The sequence below is a fragment of the Enhydra lutris genome, unplaced genomic scaffold (assembly GCF_002288905.1).
Source record: "Enhydra lutris kenyoni isolate GAN:26980312 unplaced genomic scaffold, ASM228890v2 scaffoldscaffold55, whole genome shotgun sequence".
NCBI classification, from domain to species: domain Eukaryota; kingdom Metazoa; phylum Chordata; class Mammalia; order Carnivora; family Mustelidae; genus Enhydra; species Enhydra lutris.
The window spans coordinates 10,437,244-10,449,061 of record NW_019154139.1 but is presented as its reverse complement, the minus strand read 5'-3'; the positions used below and the strand labels follow the sequence as shown (position 1 = coordinate 10,449,061).

General features: G+C 59.7%; 1 protein-coding gene across 2 annotated transcripts in view; it reads left to right on the top strand.

Moving 5' to 3' along the window:
* Positions 1-11,512, top strand: part of LOC111157493 (SH3 domain binding protein 1) — a 13,472-nt gene extending 1,960 nt beyond the window's left edge. Inside the window, exons 3-18 of one of the 2 annotated variants that reach the window (XM_022518934.1) lie at positions 58-162; positions 1,180-1,256; positions 1,573-1,684; positions 1,782-1,858; positions 2,323-2,467; positions 2,982-3,050; positions 3,217-3,307; positions 3,688-3,830; positions 4,774-4,885; positions 5,252-5,333; positions 5,422-5,502; positions 6,339-6,455; positions 7,330-7,427; positions 7,954-8,143; positions 9,178-9,276; positions 11,246-11,512. In XM_022518934.1, coding sequence (XP_022374642.1) covers positions 58-162; positions 1,180-1,256; positions 1,573-1,684; positions 1,782-1,858; positions 2,323-2,467; positions 2,982-3,050; positions 3,217-3,307; positions 3,688-3,830; positions 4,774-4,885; positions 5,252-5,333; positions 5,422-5,502; positions 6,339-6,455; positions 7,330-7,427; positions 7,954-8,143; positions 9,178-9,276; positions 11,246-11,333 — 1,686 coding nt within the window. In that variant the 3' untranslated portion in view covers positions 11,334-11,512. Of the gene's footprint in view, positions 1-57; positions 163-1,179; positions 1,257-1,572; positions 1,685-1,781; positions 1,859-2,322; positions 2,468-2,981; positions 3,051-3,216; positions 3,308-3,687; positions 3,831-4,773; positions 4,886-5,251; positions 5,334-5,421; positions 5,503-6,338; positions 6,456-7,329; positions 7,428-7,953; positions 8,144-9,177; positions 9,277-10,597 lie in introns of both variants that reach the window. The other variant, XM_022518933.1, reaches the window with a different exon arrangement.
* The last annotated feature ends 306 nt before the right edge of the window (positions 11,513-11,818 follow it).

The window sequence follows — 11,818 nt, the reverse complement described above, 5'->3', positions numbered from 1 at the left end:
GGGGGGGGGGGACAGCAACCTCCCACAAGCCACCAACTCTGAGCACCCCCCACCCAGGTGGAACAGCGGCTGGAGCCGGCCAAGCGAGCAGCCCACAATGTCCACAAGCGGCTGCAGGCCTGTCTGCAGGGCCAGAGCGGGGCAGACATGGACAAGCGGGTGGTGAGTGGGGGTCCCAGGAAGTTGGGGCCCGCACAGGACACCTCTACCCAATGGGAGAGTGAGGTCAGGGCTGGGGTCTCCCTGCTAGTTTGAGCCTCTGGCACACCGAGGGGGTGAAGCCTGTGCTGTCCCAAGACCCCTCGGGCACCCCACTCATGAGGTTCTGTTTCTTCCCCATCCCCTTCTCCACCCTGGCCCCCGCCGCACCGATCCTCTGGGCCAAGGCCAGGCCTCTCCCGAACTTCTCTGTCCTGTCAGCCCCCAGAGCAGAGCAGAGCAGGCCTTCTGAACTGAGGCAGTGCCTGAGGGCTTCCTGAAGGAAGTGACATTTAAGCTGATACTAATACTCACTGGTATTAATCAACAGCGAGACTGTTGCTAAGCTCTGTTAGCGCATTGCCTCACGTCCCGCTGATGACACCCCTAGGAGGAGGCCGCCTTTATTAGTACTTTGTACAGATGAGGAAACGGACCCAGAGAGGTAAAGTCTTAAGGTCACATAGCGCGTTAGTGGCAAAACCGAGGCTTGATCCCTGGTCTTTCTGACTCAAGCTGGGGCTCTTCCTAACTCTAGATGGGAGGGTTTTGAGCTTAGCAGTGACTAAGTGCAGAGCCACCGATGCCTTGGGGCAGGGGAAGAGCCCCGCCCCCAGGCTGCTCCCAGGGCCTCCTTTCGCCCTCCGTCCAGCTGTGTGACCTTGGGCCAGCTGCCTGCCCCCTCTGTGTGCGAGAGTACTTGATGGTTTCTTCAGGCCCAGTTGATTGGTTTCTGGGAGGGGGAAAAGATGGGGTGGGGCTACATGGTCACAGGGAGATGCCACTCTGCCCTGCCTGGCCGTCCTCCCTTCTCCACTCCCACTTAAGACTGTGGCCCTCTTGGCTTCCCTCCTCCCCTGGCCATACCGAGAGTCTCAGCAGGGGCCCTGTCCCCAAGGAGCCCTCTGTGTGCTTAGGTGGGGTGGAGGGAGACCCAGCAAGTGAGCACGTGCTCACAGCCAGGCCCTGGCCTTCCTGCAGAAGAAGCTTCCCCTCATGGCTCTGTCCACCACGATGGCTGAGAGCTTCAAGGAGCTGGACCCTGATTCCAGCATGGGGTGAGCATGGACCGGGCCCCAGCCCTCACCCAGAGGTGCCAAAGGGGGCAGATCTGGGCTGGGAGGGGTTCCAGGTGAGGAAGGGCATCCCCCGTGGAAGGATGACCGGGCTGAGGGTCAGTTAGCATCTGCGCTAGGGATGGGGGGTGGTCAGTGTCCAGGTCAGGGAGGGCGGCCAGGCCTGGGAGGGGGGGGTGCTTAGCTGAGAGATGAAGGAGAGCTAGAAGGGACAGGGAGTGATGGGGAGGGAGGAGACCCCACCCAGTGTTTCTGCGTGGGTGTGAGGAGCTGGGCCCAATGGGTGCTGTGTCCACAGGAAGGCCTTAGAGATGAGCTGCGCCATTCAGAACCAGCTGGCCCGCATTCTGGCTGAGTTTGAGATGACTCTGGAGAGGGATGTCCTGCAGCCGCTCAGCAAGCTGAGTGAGGTGACCCTCCCCACTCCCCCCAGCCCCGCCCCCAGCCCCACCCCCTCCCCAGCCTCCTCTGCCTGCTCACCTCCACCCTCCCGGTGCCTGTACCCAGGAGGAGCTGCCAATCATCCTTAAGCGCAAGAAGAGCCTGCAGAAGCTGGTGTCGGACTGGAACACCCTGAAGAGCAGGTAGGAGCCAGAGCCCCCGGGTAGGCTCTGCACCTTGGTCAGCCCCCATAGGCGGCCACAGAACCCACACTCGGAGGCCGTGGCAGGGCCCGCTGGCGACAGTGTGTTTCCTCGTGTACACATCTAGTCTCTGTGAACATGTGTGTGCACGTGCTCATGCTAGCTGAGGGTGACCCCCAGAGCCTAGGAGAGCCAGAAATGATCCTCCAAGATCCCTGGACGGCAGGAGGGCCCCGCCCACCACCCTGGGGCTGGCTGGCTGCGATCACCAAGCCCGCCACCAGGGGGCGGCCTCGAGCACTCATGGCCCCCCAGACTGAAGGAGCTCAGGGCAAGTGGGGCTCTGGGATATTCATCCATAAATCCCAGAATCCTGGGCGGTCAGGCATATGGAAGGGACCCTTGGCTCTGGACAGGCAGTGGGGGGTACACTGACCACCCCACCTCGGGATCGTTTTTGCCAGGCTCACTCAGGCAGCTAAGAACTCAGGTGGCGGTCAGGGCCTGGGCAGCGGCACTGGCAGTTACGGTCATACGGCCACGGCCACCAAGATGGAGACGCTGAAGGAGGAGGAGGAGGAGCTGAAGAAGAGGGTGGAGTCCAGCAAGGTGAGCGGCCCTTGTGGTTCCCAGGATGGGGGTGAGGGGCAGCAAGGGTGGGTCCTGTCCCCATTTCAGGGAGGGGAAGCTCCGGGAGGTGATCTGCCTCACCCAGGGCCACACAGCTGGCAAGCAGCAGAGCCGGGATTTGATCCCAGGGAGTGAGCCTCCGAGCTCTTGGCCTCCTGTCTATGCCGCATACTCTGTTCCTGGGAGGCAGGGACCTGGTGTGCTGGCCGCCGTCCCCGCAGGCTTGCTGAGTGAGTCAAAGAGTGAATGGTCAAAGACATAAGCACCGCGCTAAGGGTGTGGGACAGAGATGAGGGCTAGAAGCTGTAAACATCCCTTGAGAGTTCCAGGGGGTTCCTGTGGGCCATCCCCAAGTGCAGACCGTACCAGAGAGAGGAGACGTGACCAGGTCCCTCCACAGAGAGCTTGGACAAGTCATTCACCCCTCTGGGTCTCAGTTTCCCCTCTGGGCCCCAGCCTCACCGGTATGAGCCCCCTCCTTTCTGTCTCCAAGGACGAGTACTTGGCCGACCTCTACCACTTTGCCACTAAGGAGGACACGTATGCCAACTACTTCATCCACGTGAGTCTCAAGACGGGGCTCCAGCCACTGGAACTCAGGGGTGGACACCAGGGGCCACTGGGACACCCTTCCAGATGTGGGAGGGAGGAGTGTGTTCTTAGGGACTCCAGGGAGGTGTCCCTCACCTTCCCTCACTACCTCTGGGGGTGTCCCCCTGTCTCCGCAGCTCATGGAGATTCAAGCTGATTACCATCGCAAGTCTTTGAGCTCGCTGGACACAGCCCTGGCTGAGCTGAGGGAGAACCACAGCCAAGCAGGTACAGACAGAGGCAGGGCTGGCCCCATACCCCCGGCCCCGGCCCTACTCCAGGCCTGCTAAGAAGCTGGCAGATTAGTTCTGATGAGATTTGTGATAGAGAGGTCGTCTGCTATGTAGAGGATGGAGTGAAGGGGCAGGACTGGAGTCAGGAGACCTTTAGGAGGCAGAAGGGAGGGGACAGTGGCCTGGACTGGGGTGGCAACGGTGGAGTTGGGTGGGTTCGAGAGAGATGTTGGATGATTTCAGGATCTGTGGTGTGGGTGATTGGGCGGGAGGTGGTACCATTGGCCAAAGCAGTAGGCTCTGCAGATGTCTAGGGGTACCCTGGCTGCCTGGGAGGGGAGGACCCTAGGCCGCTGATCTGTCTCATCCCTGCAGACCCCTCCCCCTTGACGACGGCCACCCCCCTCGGGGTGTATGGGGTGCCCCTGGAAACCCATCTGCAAAATCTGGGCCGGGACATCGCCCTGCCCATTGAGGCCTGCGTCATGATGCTGCTTTCTGACGGCATGAAGGAAGAGGTGGGACCCACAGGGGCAGGTCAGGCCGGAGCCCTGGGGCCCTCCCTCTGTCCACAGCTCCCACAGGCTGCCCTGTGCTGGTGCTGTGACCCCACCATTAGAGCCCAGGTCCCCGTGAGGCCACGGCCTCCTGCTGGCAAGCTGACCCCACCACCCACTTGGGGATGCCCGTGAGGCAGCCACTGTGCCCTAAGGCCTTTACGTTTCTTGCTCCGTTTAGTAATCCCAGAAGCCCCTGCAGGAAGCCTTCACTGGCTCCCTTCTACAAGGGGGAGACGGAGGCCACGAGGAACATGTGCCCCGCGGCACACGGGAGGGTGTCAGTAAGGCCTGGGCCCCGCCATGCGGCCCCTGCTTTAGGCAGCTCGCGTCCCTGCACTGCATCAGGCGGTCCCTAGTGTGTCAGCTCCGTTCCTGAGCCCAGACCCTTAGGGGGTAGAACTTGCTCGAAGGCCGACTTAGGCTTCTTTTTTTTTAAAAAAAGATTTTATTTATTTATTTGAGAGAGAGAGAGAGAGCATGAGAGGAGAGAGGTGACAGGGGGAAGCAGACTCCCTGCCGAGCAGGAAGCCCGATGTGGGACTCGATCCCAGCACTCCACGATCATGAACTGAGCCAAAGGCAGTTGCTTAACCAACTGAGCCACCCAGGCGCCCCTCAGCTTAGGCTTCTTGACAGCGCTGCCTGGCCTCCTCTCTCCCTCCCACTCCTAACCAGAGCCCTGTCTCCCCACCACTTTGCCAGCTTCTCCCAGATCTCCCACTTTGGGCCAAATCCGACCTTGAGAGCAAGGGCATTCGTGCACACCGTGGGCCCCACGCCGCCCATCAGACTGGGGGGGACACGTGCCCCATGAGGGCCGGGCGCCCACCCCGAGTGAGCCAGGGCATCCCCCCCTGCCCACCCCTCCGTGACCCCCTGCCCGTTTCCTCTGGTACCCCAGGGCCTCTTCCGTCTGGCCGCAGGAGCCTCGGTGCTGAAGCGTCTCAAGCAGACCATGGCCTCGGACCCCTGCCGCCTGCAGGAGTTCTGCTCTGACCCCCATGCTGTGGCAGGTGCCTGCTCCCAGGAGCCCCGGGAAGAGGGCCTTCCCCCCAGATCCCTTCCCCGCAGCTGCCTGGAGCACTCCCGTGGTAGTTTGGCTGAAGGCCTGGTGATCGACACCTCAGGACACACAGGGGTCCGTGGAGGGGGAGGGGAGGGCTCGGTGATGAACCCCCTTGCATGCGTGGACATCTGGCTGGGAACAAGTCTGCCAGACTTCATCATTTTCTCCAAAAGGCCCAGGGCCCAAAGAAATGATCAGACCTGGTCACGTCAGTGTGAACAGGGCCTGGTTCCTAACAGATGCTGAGCGCCGGGCACCGGGGTGGAGGTGGGGGACTCGGGAACCGTGTCCGAGACCCTTGCCACCACTTCAGGTGCCCTCAAGTCCTATCTGCGGGAGCTGCCGGAGCCCCTGATGACCTTTGACCTCTATGATGATTGGATGAGGGCAGCCAGGTGAGGTGGAGGGATGGGGTTGCTGGAGATGGTGGGCCTGCGGAGGTGGGTTCCTGGACTGGCTCACCAGGTCTCTCCCCATCCCCAGCCTGAAGGAGCCGGGGGCCCGGCTGGAGGCCCTCCAACAGGTGTGCGGCCGCCTGCCCCAGGAGAGCTTCAACAACCTCAGGTGAGCCCAAGCCCGGCCCCTCGTCCTAGGCAAGATCTTGGAAACCACAGCCGAGACGGGCTAGTCATGTTTTTCCTACTAGACACTGAGCTAAATGCACTCCTGGAACCTTTGAAGCCATGCCACCTGGCTTGAAGTTCCCACCTCTGCTGCTGTGTGGCCTTGGGCAGGTGGTCTGACCTCTCTGTGCCTCCATGCCCTCATCAGGAAAACACAGAGCACACCAGTTCCTACCTCACAGGGCAGGGAGGAAGATTCTCAGCTTAGCTTCGCGCCCCACACGTGTGGCACTCAGCAGGTCAACTCATTTAGCTATTAAAAAATTTTAGGGACACCTGGGTGGCTCAGTCGGTTAAGCGTCAGCCTTCAGCTCAGGTCGTGATTCCAGGGTCCTGGGATTGAGTACCACATTGGGCTCCTTGCTCAGCAGGGAGCCTGCTTCTCCCTCTCCCTCTGCCGGCCGCTTCCCCTGCTTGTGCTCGCTCTCCCTCTCTGACAAACAAATAAAATCTCTAAAAAAAAACTTTAGGGGCGCCTGGGTGGCTCAGTCATTAAGAGTCTGCCTTCAGCTCAGGTCATGATCCCAGGGTCCTGGGATCGAGCCTCGCATTGGGAAGCCTGCTTCTCCCTCTCCCACTCCCCCTGCTTGTGTTCCCTCTCTCGCTGTGTCTCTCTCTGTCAAATAATAAATAAAATCTTAAAAAAAAAATTTTAAGCATCCTGAGGGGGACGTTTGCCACTCTGGAAATCCCAGGCTGAGAAAGTCTCGGGCCTCAGGGGCATCACTGGGTGTTTGTGGCCCTGTCCGTGACCGAGCCTACCTTCTGCCTCCCCAGGTACCTGCTAAAGTTCCTGGCACGGCTGGCCGAGGAGCAGGAGGTGAATAAGATGACCCCCAGCAACATCGCCATCGTCCTGGGGCCCAACCTGCTGTGGCCCCCAGAGAAAGAAGGGTGAGGGGAAGAGGGCAGTCCCCCCACCAACCACAGCCGTCTGCTACTTACTTTCCCCCTGGGCCTCAGCTTCCCCATCCTTGCAGTGGGTTGAGTTCCCCATCTCAAGGCTTGCCGTGAGCAGCAGCCCAAAGGGAACGTGGACCCCACAGGGTTTTGGAGCGAGGCGTCCTGGGTGAGAGTAATAATGGGGAGCTTGGAGTGCTGGGAGCCCGGAGATCTGGTTCTAGCCCCACCCCCTCGCCCTTCCAGAAATGCCTTCGGACATCACTCTCTGGATCTCCATTTCTTCATCTGTAAATTGGAGAGAAATCATACCGACTCTGAAGGGGTTTTGCTTTGGGAATTAGACAATGAATGGAGAAATGGTTTCCAAGCTGTAAAGTGCCGTATGTGCTATGGGAGGGGTCGTTTCAATGCACCTGGCCACAGATGGCAGAAAGATTTCATTCATTTGCTGAGGATGGTTACTCGGTAGAGGCTCCCTAGATCCCAGAACTGCGAGAGAAAGGGAACCATCCTGCCTAGTGAAGCCTGTCGCAGGAGGAGGGGGAACGTTGGGCCTGTGAGCGACACACTGGCCACCCACTGGTGGTCTGTGAGCTTCTTTTTTTTCTGAAGATTTTATTTATTTATGTGAGAGAGAGAATGTGTGTGAGACAGAGCATGAGCGGTGGAGAGGGAGAAGCAGACTCCCCGCTGAGCAGGGAGCATGACCTGAACTGAAGGCAGATGCTTCACCCCCTAAGCCACCCAGGCGCCCGTCTGTGAGCTTGGTGAGAGCAGGCACTTGATCTTATTGGGCCAGAAAGAGAATTGGGCTCGCGAAGACTTTATGAAATGGACCGCTCGCTTTTGTTCCCTTTTGCTCCAGGGACCAGGCCCAGCTAGATGCGGCCTCTGTGTCCTCCATCCAGGTGGTGGGCGTGGTGGAGGCTCTGATACAGAAGGCGGACACCCTCTTCCCTGGAGGTAAAGCTCCTGCCTTTGTTTGGTTTTGTTTTGTTTTAAGATTTTGTTTATTTGAGAGAGAGAGAGCTGGAGAAAGCAGAGCAGGGGCAGAGGGAGAGGGGGAAGTAGACCTTCCCTGTTTAGCAGGGAGCCGGATGCGGGGCTCCAGTCCCAGGACCCTGGGATCATGGCCTCAGCCGAAGGCAGACACTTCGCCCACGGAGCCACCCAGTCACCCTAAAGTATCTGCCTTTGTGAACGTGTCCCTCTGCGCCCTCCTCTGCCCAGCTTGGTGCCCTCCAGACTCAGCTCAGTGCTTGGCAGCTCCATGAACCCACTAGGAGACCTGAAGCAAATTGCTTCTCTGTGAGCCTCAGTGTCTCATTTGTAAAATGGGCATGATCCTGCCTACCTTGCGGGGTTATTGTGAGGCTCGTGTGGGAGCGGGAAGGTGAAACGTGGTCCACGGAGTGTCAGGGGAAAGGGAAGGCAGTCCTGACACTGGCTGAGGTCCTGGAATTTAAGACATGCTTCCTTCTGTCCGCAGACATCAACTTCAACGTGTCAGGTCTGTTCTCAGCCCCTGACTCCCAGGACAAGGTCAGCCACAGGCCAGAGGCTGAGGAGCTTCCAACGATTGCTGTGGCCGCCCCAGGCCCTGCTCCGCCCCCGGCCCCTGCCCCTGCCCCAGCTCCGGCCCCCGCCCCAGCCCCAGCCTCAGCAGCTACCAAGGAAAGGTAAGGACTGACAGATATGAATGACCCCCGTCTTTGCCCGAAGACATCAGCCTGAGGCATCATCTCAGGGCTTCCAACAATACTTTAGGAAATGTAATTATTGTATTTTCATCCCAAATACCAGGTTTCCCCATTTGGAGGGGGTGGGATGGAGACTTGGAAGCGATATTCCTCCCCGCCTCTGATGTGTTCCCTCGATCGTCATGGGGCTTTTTACTGAGCACCTACTGTGTGCCCGGCACTGTTTGGGGTCCTGGGGATTTAGGGAACGAGGGTGCTGGTTAGCTGGAACTTATAAATACCTTCCAGTCTTCTCTTTGAGCCTTTCGATCTGGAAGGGCTGCGTGGTCCCCAGGAAGTACCCTGGCGCTGTGCCAAGCAGGCATGGCTTGTTATCGCACAGCGGGGACCCAAACTGAGACTTTCCCTAGATGAGCAAGGCAGACAAAGGTGGCCCTTAGCGCTTGCTTTCCCGGGGCAGGAGAGAGAGAGTCACCAAGCCCACCGACAGATGGATGCTGTCATGCCGGGCAGTGACTCGTGCCCTCGTAGGAGAGGGGAGCAGGTTGGGGAGCTGGACTGGGCGGCTGCTTTAACGCAGGATCCCTAAGAGGAGCCAGTGAGCAGAGAGCAGGAGGGAGCCAGGAATGAGCTGTGGCCTCCCCTTCCGCTTCTCAGCCGCTCTCTGGCTCCTAGTGGCTAAAACATCCAGTGATGTTCAGATGGGGCTTAAAAGCCTGTACAGTCCCTGCGCTCTGCCCGCCTTCCTGGCCCACGGGAATCCAAGGACCCCGTCACAGTGTCACACAGAAACCAGGGCTTCCCTAGACGCAAACCCTGGCCAAAGCCAGAAGCATCCTCTGGGGGGAGAGGGGGGCAGCCTGGGGACAGATCCCAGGCCCAACCACAAAGTGGTGGGGAACAAGTCCTGGGAGAACCCAAACTCAGCCTGTTGGCTGGAAGTCTCCCCAAGATTCCAGGAGACCTCCTGGGAGGTGGCCAGGCCTGACCCTGACCCTGTTCTTCCTTCCTAGGGCAGAGTCTGAGGTGCCCCCCAGACCAGCCTCCCCCAAGGTCAGTAGGAGTCCCTCAGAGGCGGCCACTCCAACGGAGGACATGGCTCGGAAGAGTAAGTTGGCTTGGGGAGGGAGAGGGGAAAGGAGGTGGGCAGGGAGAGGGGCCGTGTTTTCAGACAGCTGGCGAGGCCAGGAGTCCAGGTGGCCAAGAGCTCAGGTTCGCTGCCTGGCACTCTGGGTTCAGATTCCAGCTCTATGACCCTGGGCAGGTGACTTCACCAGGTCTGCCCTTCCTCCCCTGCGTCATGGAACAAGACCCACACCTGCCTTGTAGGGCTGTTTGTTAAACGCTGCTGCCTGACTCTACCCAACACACAGCTCATCCTCCGTGAAGCTTAGCCATCTCGGGGTGGGCGGCTGAGGGGTCCAGTCCGTCAAGAAGTCCAGAGAGCGGAGCAAAGACGAGGGAACGTGGGGTGGAGGCTTCCAAGGGCAACGAAGGGAGGGGAGGCAGTGGTAGTGAGAAGAATTTTGGAGTTCCTCTGCATCCCTGTGGTGCCCACACCTGTTGACTTGGCCTAACGCCAAAGCCAGGGTTCCGATGGGAAGTCAATGCCAGGGACCAGGACACTTGGGAGGGCCCAACCAGCCCATGAGGCCCTGGAGTTTTCTACCTGGGGGTACAGTGTAGAGCCAGGAGCAGCCGTCAGGGCCTCTGGACCAGTAGGAGTTGACAAGTCACAGAGGGACTGTCCTGCAGGATGGGGCGTCTAGGGATACGTGTGCACTGGGGCATCGCACTTCAGGGGCCCGAAGGTTCTCGTGCCAGCCCTGGGAAGTCCAGGCTTGCCTCCCATCTCACTGATGAGGAAACTGAGGACCCAGGGGGCATGATTTGCCCCAAACCCATAGTGGGAGTGAGTGGAGGTGAGGCTAGGACCAGAGTCTGGGCCTCCTGGCCTCTCAGCCATCTCATGAGGTTGGAACTGTGCAGTGGGATCTCTGAAAACTGGGCTGGGGGACTTCTGGTAGGCTCCCAAGAGGCGAGCAAGACCCCAGAGTCAGGGGGACAGCCAGCACTTCTTTTTTCAACAAATACGTATGGATATCCACTCTGTGCCCCCAACACTGGGCTGGGTGACCCCACACAGGACGGCCTCTTTCTGTTTACCTGCTCCTCAGGGAGTCAAGCAAAATAAAAGCGGACATGCTCCCTTCGGAGGGCAGCGAGTCCTATGAAGAATGTACAACAGGAAACTATGACAGTACCTAGAGTGGGACGGGGGAAGGGGAACTCTAGAGAGGGTGAGACCCGTGGAGGGAGGGCTAAGTGAGGAGGAGCCAACCGTGGAATAGAGTTCCTGGCAGAAGGAATGGCAGATACATAGGTCCTGAGGTGGATGCCTAACCATCTCCCCACCCCATTCTTCCTCCACAGCCAAGCGCCCAGCGCCGGCCCGGCCCACCATGCCGCCCCCCCAGGTCTCCAGCACACGCTCCTCCCCTCCAGCCCCACTCGCGCCCCCTGGCTCTAGCAGCCCTGTGACCCCCCAGGCTCTGCCCCGCCGCCTGGTGGGCGGCAACCTCCGGGCCCCCACAGTGCCACCCCCCTTGCCCCCCAATCCTCCCCAGCCCGCCCGGCGCCAGAGCCGGCGTTCACCAGCCTCCCCCAGCCCAGCCTCCCCTGGGCCAGCCTCCCCCAGCCCTGGTGCAAATGTGCAGGTGGACCTGGGGGCGGGCCCAGAGGATGGAGCGGCCCCTGAGGCTGTAGGCAGGGCCTCTACTCCCCCCACTATACCCCCTCAACCCCGGCCCAGGAGCCTCACCTCGGAGACCGACTGAGCCTGCCGCCCCTCAGCAACAGCCCCTCAGCATTTCCTCCCTCCCACCTGTCCCCCCAGGACACGGCCCTCACCCTTTCCCGGGCTGGGGGCCTTCAGCCTTTGCGTACAAGTGCCTAGGTGCCCGCTGGGTCGGCCCCCATGGCAAGGAGGACTCAGGACAGTCCTCCGCTTCCAGACCCTTTCCTCTGCAGCTGCCCTGGGCTTGGGGGGGGGGGCTCACCCGACTCCCAGCTCTCTGGCAGGGTCCCCCAGGGAGCTGCCAGAAGGAAGGAGGGGCTTGCCTGCTCCTACAGGACTGTTATTTTTCTCTTGCCAACGTATTGTTTTTAAGGCTGGCAAATAAATTATTTTGGACAAAACTGGAGCAGCTGCCCCCATGATCGTCGGTTTTTTCCTTTCTGCCCTCAAAATAAAGAAGCCACTTGCGTGAAAGGGAAGATATTCCCTCTTCTTTACTCCCTTCCATCTTTCCTGTCTGAAATAAAAAGGGCCAGCGTTTTCAGCGCTTACTCTGTGCTCTCCCCCGTGCTTTTCCGTGCGTGGTTTTTCCATAGAACCCTCTCCCGCGGAAGTAAATCCCATCACCTTTGACTGGTTGAGTAGAGACTGAGGCTCAGAAAGCGACCTGCCAGGCACACAGCAAGTGAGGCACGGACGTGGAATCAGGACCCGGGTCTCCCTGATTCCAGAGCCTGGGTCCGTCCCTCACAGCCCAAGCAATTCACTTCTTGGTGCTCCGGGAAACAGGACAGCAATCTCCACCCCAGAAGTGTCTTGAGGATTACATGAGACATTCCCGTAAAGGCTCGAGCACC